This window comes from Gastrolobium bilobum, unplaced genomic scaffold, assembly GCF_033153095.1.
Source record: "Gastrolobium bilobum isolate Gb01-03AN ecotype WA unplaced genomic scaffold, APGP_CSIRO_Gbil_v1 utg21083, whole genome shotgun sequence".
NCBI lineage: Eukaryota > Viridiplantae > Streptophyta > Magnoliopsida > Fabales > Fabaceae > Gastrolobium > Gastrolobium bilobum.
In genome coordinates this window covers 47,498-67,123 of record NW_026899431.1, presented here as the reverse complement: position 1 = coordinate 67,123, position 19,626 = coordinate 47,498, and the positions used below count along the sequence as shown (strand labels likewise).

Here is a 19,626-nt window from a genome sequence, read left to right as displayed (position 1 = left end):
GTATTCAAATACTTCTTCAAACCCAGAAAGTATTCGGATACTGTTCATCAAGTATTCGATTACTTTTCAAAATTTAATGCAACTTTATGATTTCCAGTAACTTCCAAATGATTCTAAGTGATTTCTAATATATGTATGATCATGTTTCGCACTAGCATAACAAGTCTTGATGTGTGTGAACATTGTATGCATGATCAAAGTGAATATGTGTCACCTATATGAGGTTTTGGTTTATTTTTGCACTTGCAAGTTAGAAACTCAATAAACTCAATCATAATAAGTTATAAAACTCTTAATGTACTATATAACCAGTAAGTGCTTGAGTCTCCATTGATTTTCATAGTTTGAGTCTTCTAGTACTCCTTTTAGCTTGAAATCTTTGACTTGAGCTTTGACTTTGCATATTTGAGTCTTCTCTTCATGTTTGCACTTTGTTATAGACTTCTTGTATCATTTAGAACTTGTTGTCTTGCCTTTCTTGGAGAGCTTTCATGTTGAGCTATGTTGGTACTTGTTGCTTTGTTATCTTCAAAACTTCATAAACATAGTCTTCTTGACCTGTGATTCAACAAGATGGTGTTTCCTTGTATGAGGCATAAGACAGTGTTTGCTTATTCATAATATGAGACAGTGTTTCCTTATATGGTATGTTGCAAGACGGTGTTTCCTTGCGTAATGCATACTTGTTATATTCTCTGGCCAGTAGGATTTATTATTTGTACACTGCATTGTCATACATATTCTAATGTATGCATGGATATTTTATGTACTGTTATTATACCAGAAGTAAGCTTAGGGATGGAGGAGCCCTCCAAGGGTCCCTAGCTTACTGAGGTAATTATATTATCTCATCCCGCGTTATGGGGATTACCATTTCAGGTACAGGAGCTGATGATGCTGAGGCATCGCGTGGCAAGAAGCCAAACGAGAGATATTACCTGACTTGATAGTTGGATTAGTTTGTTATGCTATTTGGCATGGTTTTATTTTGGATATGTATATATACCATGTTATTCTTTTGGAGAGCATAGAGAGTGTTTATGTCATGCCAATAGTCTGTATATGTTGTTTGTGATGCATGCTCTGGTCTATGTTACTTATTTAATTGCATCTTATTTGTTTATTCGATGTAATTATATAAGTAACATGATGGACATTATTTTGAGACCGTATGATTATGAGATAGCCTAGGCCATGGATGGCTGGGCAATATGATTTGTCTATGTTGTGGTATGCCTCAATTATATTAAACTGTCAATCAGGTTAAAATTATCATGGTGAAAATTATCTCAAGTGATCCAAAATACAGACGAAATGGTGTTCGTTTTATTTTGGCCATGGAAGTGAAAAAATTTGTAATACATAAGAAAAAATAGAAAATTTATTTAGTTAGCTTCCACATTAATTAACTTGAGCATGTTGCGCTTACTATCGTGTGAATGTTAATTAACCAGGTGCAGATGGGGCATTACAAAGAATATTGAGTCATTCTAAATATATATATGTGTAAATTAGAAATAAATTATTAAAAAAATAAAAAGAAAAATGTGTTGTAATTTTTAAACTTGATTGTTGCATATTATTTTAATTATTTTTTAATTCATTAAATAAATACAGAAAATTATTTAACTTTTAACTTTTATGTCAAAAAAATGCAAGAAAATAGATGGCATCATTCACCGACCCAAACGACAGGTCGCATGAGTAGGATATGTAACCCGCGGTTTCTTAGATTTGAGCTAACGAAACAACATTGAACGTGATCGTTTTGGGCGGTGATGATACCAAAACAAGTGTGTGTTGGCTTGAGCTGATCCCAAACGCATCAACATGGACATTCTCCAATCCGCAACGATTCTTCGATTCTTCCCATCAGAAAAATTCACACCCACCTTCGTCCAAATCAGTAATAACCCTCGTTATCTCCGACGTGCAATTTCATTAGCACCCACCTCACTCAGCCCCCACCTGTTCGACGAAATTCCCCTATGGGACACCTTTGCTTGGAACACCCTCATTCAGACCCATCTCGCAAACAATGATTGCAACCTTGTTCTTTCTACCTACACCCAAATGCTTCAACGTGGTGTTCGCCTTGATAGGCACACTCTTCCTCGGGTTGTTGATGCTTCTCGCCTCATGGGTGATTTGTCCATTGGCAAACAACTTCATGGCCATGCTCTGAAACTCGGGTTCTCCTCTGATCAATATGCTGTAACTGCATTGATTGAGATGTATGGCCATCTCGGTAGTGTTGATTTGGCTCAAACAATATTTGACAAGTCCACTAGTAAGAATTTGGTTTGTTGGACACTGCTTGCTAGGTTGTATATTGATGAAGGGAAGCCTAGTTTGGCCCTTGATTTGTTTCATCAGATGGTGGATCAAGGTATGGTTGTTGATCCTGTGGCGTTATCAATGGCGTGCAGTGCTTGTGGGATGATGAAATCTCTGCAGCATGGTAGGAATGTGCATGAGATTGCTAGGAATTGTGGGTTGGAGTTTGATGTTTTAGTGAGTAACTCGCTGTTGAAGGTGTATATTGATTGTGGTAGTATAAGGGAAGCTCGATTGGTGTTTGAGCAGATGCCTTCTAAGGATGTTATTTCGTGGACAATGATGATCCGTGCTTATGTGAAGAAAGGAGGATTCAATGAGGCTTTTAAATTGTTCCGGAAGATGAACTTGGATGGATTGAAACCGGATTCGCTGTCAATCTCTAGCATTCTTCCTGCATGTGGAAGAATTGCTTCACTTAAACACGGTAGAGAAATTCATGCCTACTTGCTTAGAAATGGGATTAACTCTAACCTCAAGGTCAAGAATGCAGTTATGGACATGTATGTCAAATCAGGAGCTATCACTTGTGCCTCAAATATTTTTTCTGAAATGAATGAAAAAGATACTATTTCATGGACCATGATGATATTGGGATATAGTTTACATGGACAAGGAAAGCTTGGAGTTGATTTGTTTAGACAGATTGAGAACAACTCAAAGGTACAGCTAGATGACCACGCCTATGCTGCTGCCCTTCATGCTTGCAGCACCGCACGCATGGCTGAGGAAGGAAAGATTTACTTTAACCGTATTAGGGCGCCCACAATTGCACACTGTGCTCTAAAGGTGTCTCTGCTAGCACGTTGTGGACTCTTCAATGAGGCAAGGATCTTTATCGAGGAACAGAAGATAGGAAAGCATCCTGAGGTATTGAGAAAACTGCTAGAAGGTTGTAGGATTCATGGTCAATATACTCTAGGCAAGCAACTCATTGAACAGCTTTGTGAGTTGGAACCTCTAAATGCTGAGAACTACGTGCTACTTCTGAATTGGTATGCGGCCAGTGCAAAATGGCACGTGGTGGACAAGTTAAAAGAAACAATTAGAGATATGGGTTTGAAACCGAAAAAGGCTTATACTTGGACATTGTTCAGGAATAAAGTTCATGTATTTGGAACTGGGGATGTATCTCATCCAAGATCAGGGATAATATATTCTGCATTACAGGGTTTCATGGAGGAAATGAGAACCAAAGGACTTGAACTAAAGTGGGATTTCAGTCTCCATGATGTAGATGAAGAGAGGGAGTGCATTCAGATTGGGCATAGTGAACTCCTGGCACTTGCTTTTGGGCTCATCAGTTCACAGGCTGGACCTATCCGTCTTGTCAAAAATTCTCGGGTGTGTCATGGCTGCCACGATTTTGCGAAGTTTGTATCCAAGATGATGAAGAGGGAAATCATCCTCAAGGACCCAAATTTCTTTCACCATTTTAAAGACGGGCATTGTACATGTGAGGACTTTTGTTGATTATCTTTTGACCATTGGCTCGGTTTCTTTAGTTGATCATCTTGATATTATAGTGCTAGTTATCTGTAGGGGTCGCACTTGTGTGCAAAAATTGAATTGTCGAGAGTTGATGCGGAGCATTAAAGTTACTGTTTAACCTTTTAAACTTTGTTAAAGCATTGAATTTTTTAAATTAAATCAACAATTCTCGTAAGCTTACACATTTTTAGCATAAGATAAACTTCAAACAGTTTTCAGAAAAATAATGTTATTAAATTTAGCTAAAATGCACGCCTTAGCAAGCAACACACAAACAGAAATTTACGAGTGCTTACGCAAATCAATACGGCCATTTTCACCGTTCATTTTTTGGCGAACAAATTTTTGATAAAGATTTAGCCATAATTTTTTATGATTTCATATTAAAATTGATAAGATTTTTTTGCTCTGATATAAATTTATTTGATTTGTATGTTTGTTGCTGCATATCCTTAACTTTAGAGGTGGAAATGGGTTTGGTCAAGTTGAACTTTAGTCTAAATAGGTTGTGTAAAATATTTTGAGACGTAATTAAGCTTATTAGTTTGGTGTAAGTTAATCTGACATTACTTATATTTAAAAATCAAGAGGTGTAACTTAGGTTTATTAGTCTATTTAAATCTATTAGACCTTTAATAATTAGAAAAAATAATATGATATAAGCAGTTATAGGCTTGAAGCCTAGGCCTTATAAATGTAGGCCTATGACCTACCTATTTTCTAAACGAATATTGTTTAGAAACTGATCCAATTTTATTTTACAACAAATACTAAGCTAGACTCAGCTTATGTCATGTTGTCTGATTTATTCACACCTCTACTCAATTATATAGTTATATAATATATATATAAGATTAAAATATACATACATAAATATATTTTATCCGCATCATGAATTTTGTAGAATACATACATATTTCTTTAGTAGCGGTTTAAATCATCTAAATATTTATGGGATAGGATATTGTGACAACCAAGTAAAGTTACAACCAATTTTACTACCAATCAATCTAATCATTAGATTGGTAGTAGCAATCCGACGGTCCTCATTGAATTCTTAAAAGCCCCTCAGTCTTCGCTTCTTTCTCTCCCCCTTCTCTCTTCCCTTCTCTCTCTCTCTCTCTCTCTCTCTCACTCATACACTCTGTCGCCACCGATCTTGCCCAAAGCCTCTGTCGCAACATAATAGACTTACAGAATTCGAGAACAGATGCTGTCTCACAACTCTCATAACCCCAACACCCCTCTTATGTTTGGATGCATTACATTTTAATTGCCAAATGTAAGTCTGGAGATGTTATAGAAATTTTAAAATACCTTTGTGTTTTTCTGACACTCTTATCAAATATCTAAGCAAAAGTTGTAAGTCTATTATGATCCAAGCATTTTTGAGAATGAAACTAAAGATTTAAAAGTTGGCAAACAGAATTTAAGTTAATTAGTTATCACAATTAAGTTTTTCGGGTTCAATTACAAAACTCCTTTTAACAGAATTGGAGAAACCAAACTGTTCTTCGCTGATAAGACCACAAAAGAGATGTTTTGCGATAAAGGTTCACCATCTGTATTCAAATATTAATCGAACTAGAACCGCGATAATTGATCTGCTCAAAAAATCGAATCTGGTAAAAATCGAACCTTATCTCGTGTATTCGGCGAAGCTCTCCGCGGGATGCAGCGGCGGCGGCGGGACGGAGGTTATGGGCAGCGGCGCCGTCACGACGGAGGCTATGGGAAAGATCAGCGGCGGCAGAGTGTAAGAGAGAGAGAGAGAGAGAGAGAGAAGGGAAGAGAGAGAAGGTGGAGAGAAAGAAGCGAAGATGAAGGAGCTTTTAAGAATTCAATGCGGACCGTCGGATCGCTACTACCAATCTAACGGCGAGATTGATTGGTAGTAACTTTGGTCGTAACTCTACTTGGTTGTCACACTATCTTATCCCAATATTTATACATCTTGATGTATCTAGATATATTCTTTTTGGCTGAGTAAAGAATAGATGTATGTTTTAGGTACATTATGTGTATGGGTTTGCTTTTTCTACAGTCAATGTAGATAATTTATCTACAGTGAGCCCAAAATGACGTCGTTTTGAGGCGAAAATCAAGGTATTTTTGTAATTATAATTTATTTCAGAGTTATAATAGTCTTTTTCATTATAATTTTTTAATTTTTTAACCCAAAACGACGTCGTTTTGGGAGCGAATGTAGATAACTTATCTACATTCACTTTAGAAACATTAAAGCCTATTTGTATAGCCATTAGATTAGTTTAAGCTGTTCTCAATTAATAAATAAATTTATTCTTTAATATTGAAAATAAGAATAAAACAAACATACAAAATACCGATCTTTGAAAAGAAAAAGCGTGAATAAAGTTTTGTTCTTTGAAAGATCTCTCTCTCCACGAATGGATGTTTTGAACGCAAGAAAAAGATGCAATATAGTTTAAGGGTTTTATGTTTATCATTTAACATAATATAACTTTACTTTCCTACACACACATTAAAGAGGTGGGGTCCACATGTTTTTCTTTCTCTTTCATCATTCCACTTTCTCTCTCTTTTGATGTGAGAGTTGGAAATAACACTTACATTATGTTACATAACACTAATAAAACCCATAGTTTAAATCAAATAAATATAGGATTAAGAGTAATAATCAAGTGCCTGTTTTGAAAATATTATTTTGAACTTTTATCCTTATAAGTAGAAGTTTAATCAAATATGTATTTACAAAATATCTTATTATAAAAAGAGCTTTTTGTTATAATGAATAAAAAAAGTAAAAGCTAAAAGCTCACAAATGAGTTTTTTTTAAGATATATACTAGTTTTTTAGAATTTTTTATATTTTTATTCCAATTTCACATGTATTTTAAATTTGTTTTACCAATTTTACTCTTTATCTTAATAATTCATCCTAATAAGAAATTATTTCATCTCCTCTCATTTAAAACCCTCAAAACACATTTACATAATCACCAAACAAGTTTTACCTTTATTTTTTAAGCTCTTTGTTTTTAACTTTAACTTAAAATAACTTTAAATTAAAAAAAGATATGTCCAACACGCTCCAAAACTTATTTCAATCACTTTTCGTAAATGTTCTTTTCGAAGGTCAAACGCAAGGAAAAATCTTTTTTTTTTCTTTAGTTTTTTCATACTCGTATATATATGTACGGGGAGCAGGATACTCTTACACCAGTATAAGAATAAAAAGTCTTATATCAAAGCTCGATCGTTGATTTGTTTGCATCTAATGACTCAAATATCTAATAAATCAGAACTGTTATATGTAAATAAGATCAATTATCAAGATTGAGAATGTAACTTGGAAATGGATCCTCTAATGTGAGAAAAAACATGACATGGTCATGTGAGAAGATCACAACCATACAAAGGTAAATCAACGGTTATGATTTTGTAACTACCTATTTTAATATATTTTCTCAATATATATAGGGTCAGGATCATTTTACAATAATGTAAGAATAACAAATCTTACACTCAATTGTTGATTTTCATTCATCAAATGATTGTTATTGATTGAGTTATTTTTATTAATTAAATATTAATTTCCAATAAATTATAATCGTCATATTTACGAAAATTAATAGTTAAAATTGGGCGTAAGATTTATTATTCTTATACCGATGTAAGAAGATCCTGCCCTATATAAGGTCAGTATCATTTTACACCAGTGTAAGAATAACAAATATTACACTCAATCTTAGTCATTGATGTCCGTTCATCATATGACTGTGATTGATTGAGTTATTTTTATTAATTAAATATCAATTCTTAATAAATTGTAACCTTCATATTTATAAAAATTAATGGTTAAAATTGAATGTAAGATTTATTATTCTTACATCGATGTAAGAATATCCTGCCATACATAGGGCCAAAATCATTTTTCACTGGTGTATATATATAAGTCAACTTTGATTTGATGCATTGGTCCCTTTTTTTTTAACACTAAAATTTGATCATTTGTGTTACAAAAAAAAAAAAAAAATTGATCATTTGATACTCTTGCAACTTACTAAAGAAATTAAGTCTGTCGTCAGTAATTCTCTACGAGAACTAATTTCCTTAAAAAAAAAAAAAAATTAAAGAGTACCTTCCTTATATCGGCATTGACCACCACTAGAACAATTCCTTGGTTTTTAAAATAAATTGTCATTTTCACACTTATACATTATTTCTTTTTCTTTTGTGCATATTTGACTTAGTTCTGACACGAAAAACCCATTATGTGGAGGGAAAAATATTAGTCCATTTAAAGGACAACCATTTTAATTAAAATGACTTTTTTATTTAATATTTAAATTAAAAAAATTTATATTCTCCCACCATAATTTCTATTGTGTAATTCTTTTTTTTTTTTGGAGTTACTCAACCCTAATTATCTCTTTGAGACGAGTTGGCTCCCTCTGGTATCCCCACGAGCTTCGACTCTTTGAGCCGGCTACGGTACTAATCCGGAGTGCGGGGGAACAGTGATGGCTAAAGGTTCAGCCCCCTCCCCAAGAATGCATTCAGCGGGAATCGAACACATATCCAACCCCACTAACTCAGCGCCAAGTTACCAACTGAGCTGCACCCAATGTAATTCTTTCTTTCACCATAAAACACTTTAATTTTGACTAAAATGGCACAATTCTATGTCCTTCAAAAAGACAAACACTTCGACACCAAATATACCAACAACAAACCACACTCATGATATCGCAACTCTAATTATCAATCACCCAATCATCCCAATGGCATAAAAAACTAAGCTACCCTATCATATGGCAAGAGATCATATCAAATTTCACGGATCACCAGACAATCTTGAAAAATATTCAGCAAACATTCCTTCTCCTGCTGACAGGTCGGGCAAATAGGGTCCTCCATGGAGCATGAGTTGATCCAATCTTTTGTTGGCAAACTTTTTGTTGGGCTTCCTCCTTCAATACTAAGCTCAAGCCCATTTGAGGGATTTCCTAAAAACCCTAACCCTAATTTCCACCTCCTCTATATATACTCATTAGTTGTGGGTGGAGGCAAGGTCAGATTTGAGAGAACAAATTTGAGAGAAAAATTGTTTGATTATTTGAGTAAAGCTTTATGCTTTGCATTTGAGAGATCTCTAGAGAGAGTTTGAGTGAAACATCTCTAGGGTAGTTTGATTATCACCATTGTTGGAGAGGTTGAGTTAACCACCACATTGGTGTATTTGATTATTTGTAACCATTATTTTCATAGTGGATTTTTGATCTGGACTAGGTCCCGTGGGTTTTTACTTCTTCATTGGAGAAGGTTTTTCCACGTTAAATCTGGTTGTGTTCTCTCTCTCTCCTGTGTTTACGTTTTGATTTTTCCGCTGCACTGCCTGACCTGGTGAAGTTCAGGCTGAGGTATTGCCGAGATCCGAGATCAGGATCTTGTTGATTGACTTCCGCACAAAGGCCCCTGAGCCGAGCTTGAGGGAATCGAGTTTTCCCAACAGTGGTATCAGAGCCCGAGTTCGACGGGTTCTGAGAGAGACGAGATGGAGACCAGTGGCATAACTCATGATGGAGATATGTTCAAGTTGACCGCAGACAACTTCACTTATTGGAGACCGATGATGGAAGATCATCTCTACTGCAAAGATCTGCATGAGCCCATTATCCTTGATGAGAGACCGGAAGGCAAAACTGATCAGGAGTGGGAGATCCTGAGTCGGAAGGCGGTAGACACGATCAGGAAATATATTGATAAAAGCCTCTTTGAGCACGTGTCCGAATTCACGAACGCGTATGAGTTGTGGACGAAGCTGGAGTCCATGATTCAGAAGAAGACTCCCAGGAACAAAGCACACCTGGTTCGCCGACTTGTTAAGCTTGAATACAAGGACGGCATGAGCATGATTGAACACCTGAACACCTACAAAGGTATTGTGAATCAGCTGTCAAAGGCTGATATGAAAATTGATGAAGAATTGCAGGCATTGCTGCTGTTGAGCTCGCTGCCAGAAAGTTGGGATACTCTGGTGGTGACCCTGAATAACTCGACTCCAGATGGAAAATTGAAGATGGATGTCGTGACAGACAGCCTCCTGGGCGAAAAATCCATGAGAAGAGAACGAGGTACTTCGAGTACGTCTGAGGCCAACGTTGCTGAGAACAAAGGGAAATCCGACTCCCGCGGTAGAAGCAAAAGCCGAGGTAGAGGTCGTGACAGACGAGACAAGTCCAGAGGTCGGTCAAAGCCGAAATATGAGTTGAAGTGCTTTTACTGTGAAAAGACAGGTCATAAGAAGCCAGACTGCTGGACCCTACAGAATGATGAGAAGAACGGCTCTGTGAAGCCGGATCAGATTATTCCCAAGAAGAGGGAAGACAAGAGCACCACTGCGGTGGCTGCAAACCCTGATGCTGAGATATTCCTCCTTGGTGAGGATAATTATTTGAATGTTGCTTATGATGACTGCACCTGGATTGTTGACTCCGGTGCCTCCTTCCACGTTACTCCACACAAAGGTTTTTTCTCCTCTTACCGAGGTGGTGATTTTGGAGTCGTGAAGATGGGAAATCAGGTGACCAACAAGATTGTTGGTGTCGGCGATGTAACTCTGACCACAGATGTCGGATGCCGACTTGTGTTGAAGGATGTGAGGCATGTACCTGATATGTGTTTGAACCTAATCTCGGTAGGCAAACTTGACGATGCCGAGTTAGAGAACTACTTTGGTAGTGTTAGATGGAAGTTGGCCAAGGGAAACTTGGTCGTGGCCCGAGGTAAGAAGGAAGGCTCCTTGTACGTGATGCAAGGAAAAATCAATGGCGGAAAAGCCAATTTTGTTCGAGATGAACCTAGCTTGGAGCTATGGCACAAGCGCCTCGGCCACATGAGCGAGAAAGGGCTACAGATCCTGAACAAGAAAGGATTATTGACCGGGTTGAAAGGCCAAGCGTTGGAGAGTTGCACGCACTGCCTAGCTGGAAAACAGCACCGGGTTTCCTTTGCGAGACCGGATCAACCAAGAAGACGAAGGAATATTCTTGACCTCGTCCATACTGATGTTTGCTCCATGTCGGAGAAATCTCTTGGAGGAGCTCAATATTTTGTTTCATTTATTGATGACCATTCCCGCAAAGTGTGGGTATATTTGTTGAAGACTAAAGACCAGGTACTCCAATCCTTTAAAGAATTCCATGCTATGGTTGAAAGGGAGACTGGCAAGAAATTGAAGGTGGTCTGATCTGATAATGGTGGTGAGTATTGCGGCCCATTTGATGCATACTGCAGAGCGGCCGAGATTCGACTTGAGAAGAAGACGCCTCCCAAGACTCCACAGTTGAATGGACTTGCTGAGAGGATGAACAGAACTATTGAAGAGAAGGTCCGAAGCATGTTATCCAATGCCGGATTGCCGAAATCATTCTGGGGAGAAGCCGTCAAAACAGCTGTTGATTTAATCAACCTCTCACCATGCACGAAAGCTCGGCATCCAAACATTTTCAGTTGATTGTAGGCCGCTTTCCGACCTGTCCAGACTTCTTCTGGAATTTCTCGGGTAAGACTAGAGATACCGATAATGGGCAATGGTTATCTCGGGTAAGACTAGCACGACTCAGCTACTTGCATGGAGATGCAAGGTAGAGTCCTCGTGAGCTGCAGACATAGAGATGTCTTAGCTGACTCGTGGGTGAATAGCTCGCACTAAACTGACCCACAAAGAGACACTACAAGGAAATCTCACAGATAGTATCAATAGGTAATGTCTCTTATTATTTGGGTGTGTCTTTCCTTAGACCTGACGTTGTCATATAGACCTGTGCTCTGGAAGGCTTGCTTTGATTGTATATCTTGTCTGCCTGAAAAATGGAGACTCATAGGTATACTCTTGGGCATGTCCTCAGGACTAGTGTGACAAGCTAAAGGAATTCGTCAATCTCTGTAAGAGATTAGGTTATCCGTAAACCAGTGAAACTGGGATGACATTTATGAGACTCGGGAATCTATGCATAGTAAAGGAGTCATGAGATGGCCCGCTCTTTAGAGTCCGTAAATGAAGATTCCCTGTTTCGGCAAAAGCTAACCCTAGACCATAGGGGTTGATACATTTTCCTTGACCTAGGTCAATGGGATGGATAACCGAGACGAAAGGACAATTCACACGGTAACCAAATAGGTATAACAGGTTGATCATTCGATGAACTCAACTAGCTCTGGGACAATAAAGCATTGTTAATGCTCTGTGTTGTCATTAGATAGATTGGGCCTAATGGGCCCAAGCCCATTTATGTCAGTGGCTATGTTGGGCCTGATGGGTCGCACACAAACACCTTAAGTTGTCTTGAATTCTAGCATATGTGTTTTGGGCCCAATAAGGCATAATGGGCCTAAGTTGGAAAAGCCCACATATTGGGCCAAGAGAGAGTAGGTGGCATCAGGAGTCAAGTTGGACTTGATCCATGATGTAACCTAATTAATTTAAATATTAAATTAATAAAATTAATTTGAATTCTAATTTTGAATTTTGAATTTGAAATTTGAATTTAAATAAAATTAATTTAAATTCTAATTTTGAATTTCGAATCTGAAATTGAAATTTAAATATAGTCATTAAATTAGATTTATTGAAGATGGAGAAAATAAAGGAAACAAATCAATTGGATTGATTGGAAACAAATCAATTGGATTGATTGACCAAATTTAAGGCTGAAATTAGGAAAACAAATCAATTGGATTGATTGACCAAAATTAAGGAAATCAATTAATTAGATTAATTGACTGAAATTTGGGAAACCAATCAATTGGATTGATTGGATAAAATTAAGGAAATCAATTAATTAAATTAATTGGCTGAAATTGGGGAAACCAATCAATTGGATTGATTGGATAAAATTAAGGAAATTACCTAATAAGATTGGGATTTGATGAGGGTGCTGATTTGACCTAGTCTTAGGTTAATGAGTCGCCACATCTATATATAGCCCCTCTTCTTTCTTAGTTTTGTATCTCTTCTTCTTCTCTAATTTTCTCCACTGAATACTTAGCCAACACACACATCTGTGTGGCAGCTATCTCTCTCTTGGAATAACCAAAGGCACTACCCAATCTCTATTCTTCTCTTGAGTCTAGCAACCTCCATTGAAGGAGATTGGGCATTCGAAGAAGTGTTCTTCTCTTACAAGACAACAAGGTGGTGTGGATTTCAATCGGAGGACTTGTGTTCTTCAAGTTTGAAGAATTGATCAAGAACACATTTGATCAGGAATAATAATCCGAATAAAAGTATCTACTTTAAACCCTAACATGTCTATTGCATGATTCATGGGTTAAACATGATTGCGGGTGGGCAAAGGTTGCTTCTTCCGCATAAAAAATTTAATCTTTTCCTCTTTTATGTTCATGGCCTACAAAGGCATCTTACATTACTGACCTGTACTACTGTTGAACCACCCAATAACCAGAAGCTTCTATCCAGACCATCATGCATATCTGGAGGGTATACTTTTAATCTTTTCAACCACCTCTGAATCGAAATGTTGTAGCAGCATATTGTAGTTGCACTTACCATCATGGCCAACCACTTGATTGAGGCGACAGTCCCTCAAATTTTTGGGTATACTGCTTTGAACATGATCCAAGAGGCAGATAGAAGAGTCAACCCACTTATCCTTCCAAAAGGATATTGTCTCCCCGTCTCCGATTTTCCAAACTATTTTATCTTGCATATTGAGCATGATATTGCAGATTGCTTTCCAGAAAGGAGAGCATCCAGCCTTAGGGATTAGCACTTGATCAACCAGCACCTTGGATTTTCCACGTAGCATACGGGACCAAAAAGAATTAACTTCATTTTGAAAACGCCAAGCACATTTCTAAGGAAGATAGTCATTGCATTATTTTCTAAGGAAGTCAATGAAGCTCGTGAACCATACTTAGTGACTTGAATATGAGAATTTGTTAGTCGTCAATGGAATGTTCAGTTTATGCATGTTCTTCAGGAGGGAAACTAGTTCACAGATTGGTTGGCAAACTATCTGCTGGTGCACCTGATGAGGCTCACTTATGTGAACCCCCTATAGGACTATGGTGTCATCTTCAGGCTGACATTAGAGGTGTGATTTTTGCTAGACATGAGCAGACTCGCTAGGAGCTTCCTTGTTTAATTTTTTTTATGTTTTCTTTTTCTTTGCTTTTTGTCTTTACTTCAATGTATAAAAAAAGGACAAACAATAATCACTTATTTAAATAATATATTCACTTTTTTTATAAATGTTCGATCCGAGAGGATCAGAATGTGCAACCGATGGTTGATATTTTGGATTTGTACTCTCGCGGGAGTATATGCAAGACTAACCCGCAAGGGGTAGCAGATCAATGTGCTTAATAATAATGGCATATAGCACAGGGCGTGGAGTGTGTGCACAGTGATAACCAAGAGAATATAGAGTTCATTGTGCGTACCTGTAGGTTTTATTTCCTATTTATAGAGAGTTTACATATGGATATTAAAATTATGGACCTTTGGCGAATTTTCGAGGGTCCAATGCTTCTTCCTTGGAGTCATCATCGGAAGAACTAGATTCATCATCCCAAGCAAGATAAGCCTTCTTGAAGTTCCTTCTATCCTTGCCTTGCTTCTTTTCATATTTGTCTTTCTTTTGAATATTTGGACAATCCGATTTGTAGTGACCGGTTTTTCCACATTCAAAGCAAGTGATGGTAAGTTGTGAGGATCCTTCATCTTTAGATCTTCTTCTAGGAGGAAATGCGGATTTCTTTGAAAAATTCTTCTTAAAGAATTTTCCATACTTCTTTACGAAAAGACTCATCTCATCTTCGTCAAGACCATTTTCGGAATCTCCATCTTCTTTTTCCTCATCCTTCTCTTTGCTTGGTGTTGAGGCTTTCAAGGCAATTCCCTTGCTTTTCTTGATGGCTTGTTCCTTCAAGGTTATTCTAGTTAGCTCCATTTCATACTCTTGGAGCTTGCCGAACAAGTTTGCAAGGTCCATGGTTTTCAAATCTTTTGATTCCGTAATAGCCGTCAACTTGGGTTGCCATTCCCTATTGTGCACACTTCTCATTACCTTAGCAATTAACTCAAGGTTAGTAAAAGATTTATCTAAAGCATTTAGATGAGTGACAAGGTGTGTGAATCTCTTTTGCATACTTTGAATACTTTCATTCTCATGAATTTCAAACATTTCAAATTCTCTAGTGAGTGCATTTAATTTTGTAAATTTAACATCACTCGTTCCTTCATGGGTTATTTGAAGAATATCCCACATTTCCTTAGCATTCTTACAATTTGAAACACGAAAGTATTCATCACGACCTAAGGCATTTGTGATCAAGTTTTGAGCTCTAGCATTCCAATTTCCTTTCCTAATTTCATCTTCAGTGTAATTATCTATATCTTTAGGAATATCTTCATCCTTCTCATTTTTTATAGTAGGTGGTGTGTATCATTTTTCAACTACACTCCATACTCTTAAATCATTAGATTGAAGAAATGTTTTCATCCGACTCTTCCAATAGGAATAATCGACGCCATTGAAAAATGGAGGTCTAGTACTAGATGATCCCTCAAGGGGCATATCATGGTTCAAAGAAGCCATCCTTTCTCTTGAAGCGGTTAAGCTCTTTACACAAGAGTTCAAGCTCTGATACCAATTGTTGGACAGGTAGCTTCAATACTCAAGAGGGGGGGTGAATTGAGTTTTACAAAATCTTTTCGCAAAGTACCTCCTTTGATGTTTTAAAGACTATTTCTTCAATAAAGTGATTTAATAAAGAAATGTCTAATAGTAAAAGCAAGTGTAGTGATCAACAAAGTAAGCAAGTGAATATATAAAGACAATCTAAGATGCAATTTTAATACTTAAAAAAAAAGATTAAGGTTAGAGAAATTGCAAACTAGATGTATCCTGGTTCGGTCACCACCACCGTGACCTACGTCCAGACTGAAGCCGCTCGATCAATTCTTTTCACTAACTATCAAGCTTGAGGGTGCTTGACAAACCACTACAACTTTTCAAGACTTCGGGCTCTTGATGCCTTACACTTTTTCACTCCAAATTTTCTTAGGAATTTGGTGACCTTTCAAGTGTGTAGGGTTCACTCCCCTAGCTACTCAAGTAATCAAGGAAGGTGTTTAATAATGGCTAAGTACTCTCAAAGTACAAATAACACAAGTTGAAGAACAAGGGTATATGACACTTTTACAAGAATAAAGCTCAAAAGGAATTTATGATCAAGAAGACAAGAATAATGCAAATAGAATGAGAATTAATGAGTAATAATGATCAAAAAGTGTGTCCCATCAATGAGAACAATAATCTCTATTTATAGAGGGCCCCCATGGCCTTTTTCCTACTCATTTTCGCAAACTAGCCGTTTTATAGCCATTATTTTTGTCTCTGTACAGTAGGTAATCGATTACCATTGAGTGGGCAATCGATTACCATGAAGGGTAATCGATTACCATTGTTTGGTAATCGATTACCAACCTGTTGAAAGGTTGGTTTCACCCTAAAATGGTTTTCTCTTGATTCACATCATTTTCAAATATTGTTTAAACATTTTATGAACATTGAAAAGTATGTTTTCATGTTAAGAATTTATTTGAATGTCAAACGATGATTTAATGCATGTATTTTTCAAAAAATACTTTGAGCTTCGTTCTTGTAAAGAATCAATTTACAAATACTCCTAAGTCCTACAGTATATTACTCTGAGTTTGGACTTAGAGACTTCTCTTTTTTATGGTTGCACCTTGAAGCTTTCTTTCCATGCTTGTTTGTTATCATCGAAATCGTTGAACCTTTATATTCTTTTCATAGAGTGCATTGGTTCCACACGTTCGAGGTTAGATTTGCCGATACCCGCTGCTAGGACCCTGCCATATCTTGGTTCATGTTGAGTGGCTTCTCTTTTGTATCGCATGATTCATGTTCTGACTCGGCTTTTGAATTTTCTATGTCGAGTTTCCTGCAGTTTTGCTAGTGGTCTGCTGTTATGTTTGGATGCTTTTTGTGAGGATCCAGATAGCCTAAGTGGTTGGGGAGATCCATCTATCTAATTCTTCGGCCATATCTGAGTCAGTACCGAGCTATTTTTTCCTCAAACGAAATGACCATTTCCTCCGTTGTGATGTTATTATTGCAATACATCAGGTTTAATAAGGAAAAAGTTAAGTCACATAATAGAATTATGATTGTTGGTAATATAAATAATTAGTTTCTGCATTTAAATAAGTTGCGCTTATTACCATTATATATTCAATACACCGGGTGCATACGAGATATTACAAGTTGAGCCATCGACAACTCTTGTGCAAGAACAAGGAGGAGTAGCCCAATGCTTATGAGTGACATGGATAAGTGCATTTTATATTTATATATATATATATATATATATATATATATATATATTAATTTTTTTATCTAAAGACGACTTGAATCAAGCTTTTGTTGCGACATGCTGTGTTTTCTCCCTTATTGCTAGTAGGTTGATGGGTCGCACGCCCGGCACATGTTTTGGCCTTGTCTTGTGTTACAAACCATAATATTTGAACTTGAATCTAATTATACATGCTACATTTATAAGCTTTTAACTCCAAATACAAGTTCTATCACGATGGTTACACAAGTGCTATATCGTAAAACACATCATATGCCTCTAAATACTCGAAGAAGCTAAATATGCTCCTTTTTTCTCTTGTTGAGCTAGTCCTTCCTCCTTGGAACCTAAAACATATTCCCCAAATGGGGTGAGATGTGTGCAATTAGGGTCCCAATGGTTGGTCCTCCACCCAACATCCACTAGTTTCAATACCACAACATCAAAAACATATAAAATAACTATCAATTTTAACTTTCAACCAATAAATCAAAAACCCCAATTATTGAAACCCTAGGTCATAAAATCTTTATGAAAACACAGAAGTTATGGGTTCTTACCTCTATTACTCTAAGAGTTGAAAGAAGGTGAAGTTCCACGTCTTAATGGAGCAAAAACCTCCTTTTTCTCCTTCCTCAAAGTGGTTCCCAACACAAGGAAAGATAGGTTTTTCTCTCAATAAAGCTTCTATGTTGAAAACAAGTGAGTGGACGTTACTCTCTATGGATGGGTTAGTGGAAAGGATGAAGCAAAAGTTGTTTCCCCATAGACAGTGCCAAAGTTCGATTCCAGAGGATCGGGATATCCAACCGGTGGTTAGTAATTATATTTTGGAGTTGTGCTTTCGCGAGGATCTATGGAAGAGACGTCCACAAAAGGTAGCAAATCACTATGGACAATAATAATTGTGCAAAGCTCAAGGGGTGAGATGTGTGCACAGTGACAACTAAGAGAGTATAGAGTTCAGTGTGCGTACATGTAGATTTTTATCTCTTATTTATATAGTTTACCTGTGAATAGTGAAATTTTGGACCTTTGATGGATTTTTGGAGGTCCAATGCTTGATCCATTATTTTCCTCTTAACTGTTTGCCCTTCTTAAGTCTTCTAGAATGTAAGTCTTTATGTCAGGTCGATAACAATAAGAAAAATCAAAGTGAAGTACATGTACATTCGCTTTATTAATAATAAATCCCATATTTTGAATAGTATTCCCGTTTTGCTATTTCTTATTTTGAATTGTGTTATTTCTTTTTTTTTTTTTTTTACCGCTTTAAACCAACTAAAACCTAGTTAAACCAGCTAAGTCATTCAATTATACTAATTAACAACTAATATATTTTTTAAAATTCATATTTCATAAACATTTTTATATTGTGGTTACAAAAGTATATCTCCTAATCCCATGTGATTTCAAAATATTTCATCATTACAAAAATGTATTATTTGGACTCCTTATGGTCATATATATATATATATATATATATATATATATATATATATATATATTTCTTATTTTTTATCTTATATTATTATGATATTTTAAATTCAAATTATGACACAATTAAATATTAAAAATTAAATTAAAAATTATTAAAAAATTATTTTAAAGGCTAAATTAATAAATAAATTATTTATATATATTATATTGAAAATTAAAAAATATTATTTATGACAAATCAAAAGCATATTAACTTCAAAATATTTTTAAGTCAATTAGAATTTTTTTCCACAAAAGTATATTCATTTATATGAATAAGTCCTTTAAATTTAAATTTAATATTTATTTTACAATTTATTAATGATATCACTTAAAATCTTATTCTGTATTAGTGTAATAATATGAATTAAAAGTATGTTACAAATTAAGCATTTAAAATCATATCAAAAAATTTTATAAAGTTAATAATTTATTTAAAGATTTTCTTAAAATTTATTGAGTATCATAAAAAAAATTTGAAAGATCTATTTTTTTTTTCATCATAAAAAAAGTTTAAGTCATATATTATTTTATTTATATTTTTTATTCATTACATCATTATCAATTAAAATAAATTTAATATAATTTTTTTTAAAGATAATACATTTGTTTTTTTATACATAAGATAATACATATTATTTGTTTAAATAATATTTTATCTTTTAAGCTATTTTTTAAATAAATAAAAATTTTATATTAAATTTTAAAGTAAAATCATCAAAATAAATAAATTTAAATAATTTGTAATTTAATCTTTAATACTTAAATTTATTATGACTTGAATTGATGACGTCATAATTTTATAAGATAAAAAAAAAATCTGTATGCATAAAATCATCACAGGCCTAAATGATATATTTTTGTATTTACAATGTGTTATGTGCTAGGTGATAAATTTATTTAACCACAAGATTTTTGTGACAAATTT

At 35.5% G+C, this 19,626-nt stretch overlaps 2 protein-coding genes across 2 annotated transcripts; one reads left to right on the top strand and one right to left on the bottom strand.

The window, feature by feature from the left end:
• Positions 1-1,822: 1,822 nt before the first annotated feature.
• LOC133290415 (pentatricopeptide repeat-containing protein DOT4, chloroplastic-like) lies at positions 1,823-3,903 on the top strand. The gene has a single exon (XM_061488496.1). It carries the CDS (start codon positions 1,831-1,833, stop codon positions 3,808-3,810), a length of 1,980 nt encoding a protein of 659 aa, XP_061344480.1. The 5' UTR covers positions 1,823-1,830; the 3' UTR covers positions 3,811-3,903.
• A 10,426-nt stretch (positions 3,904-14,329) lies between these two features.
• Positions 14,330-14,830, bottom strand: LOC133290416 (uncharacterized). The gene has a single exon (XM_061488497.1). It carries the CDS (start codon positions 14,828-14,830, stop codon positions 14,330-14,332), a length of 501 nt encoding a protein of 166 aa, XP_061344481.1.
• Between the last annotated feature and the right edge of the window lie 4,796 nt (positions 14,831-19,626).

Coding starts and splice junctions, on each gene's coding strand:
- LOC133290415 (XM_061488496.1), top strand. CDS start 1,831: ATGGACATTCTCCAATCCGCAACGATTCTTCGATTCTTCCCATCAGAA.
- LOC133290416 (XM_061488497.1), bottom strand. CDS start 14,830: ATGGACCTTGCAAACTTGTTCGGCAAGCTCCAAGAGTATGAAATGGAG.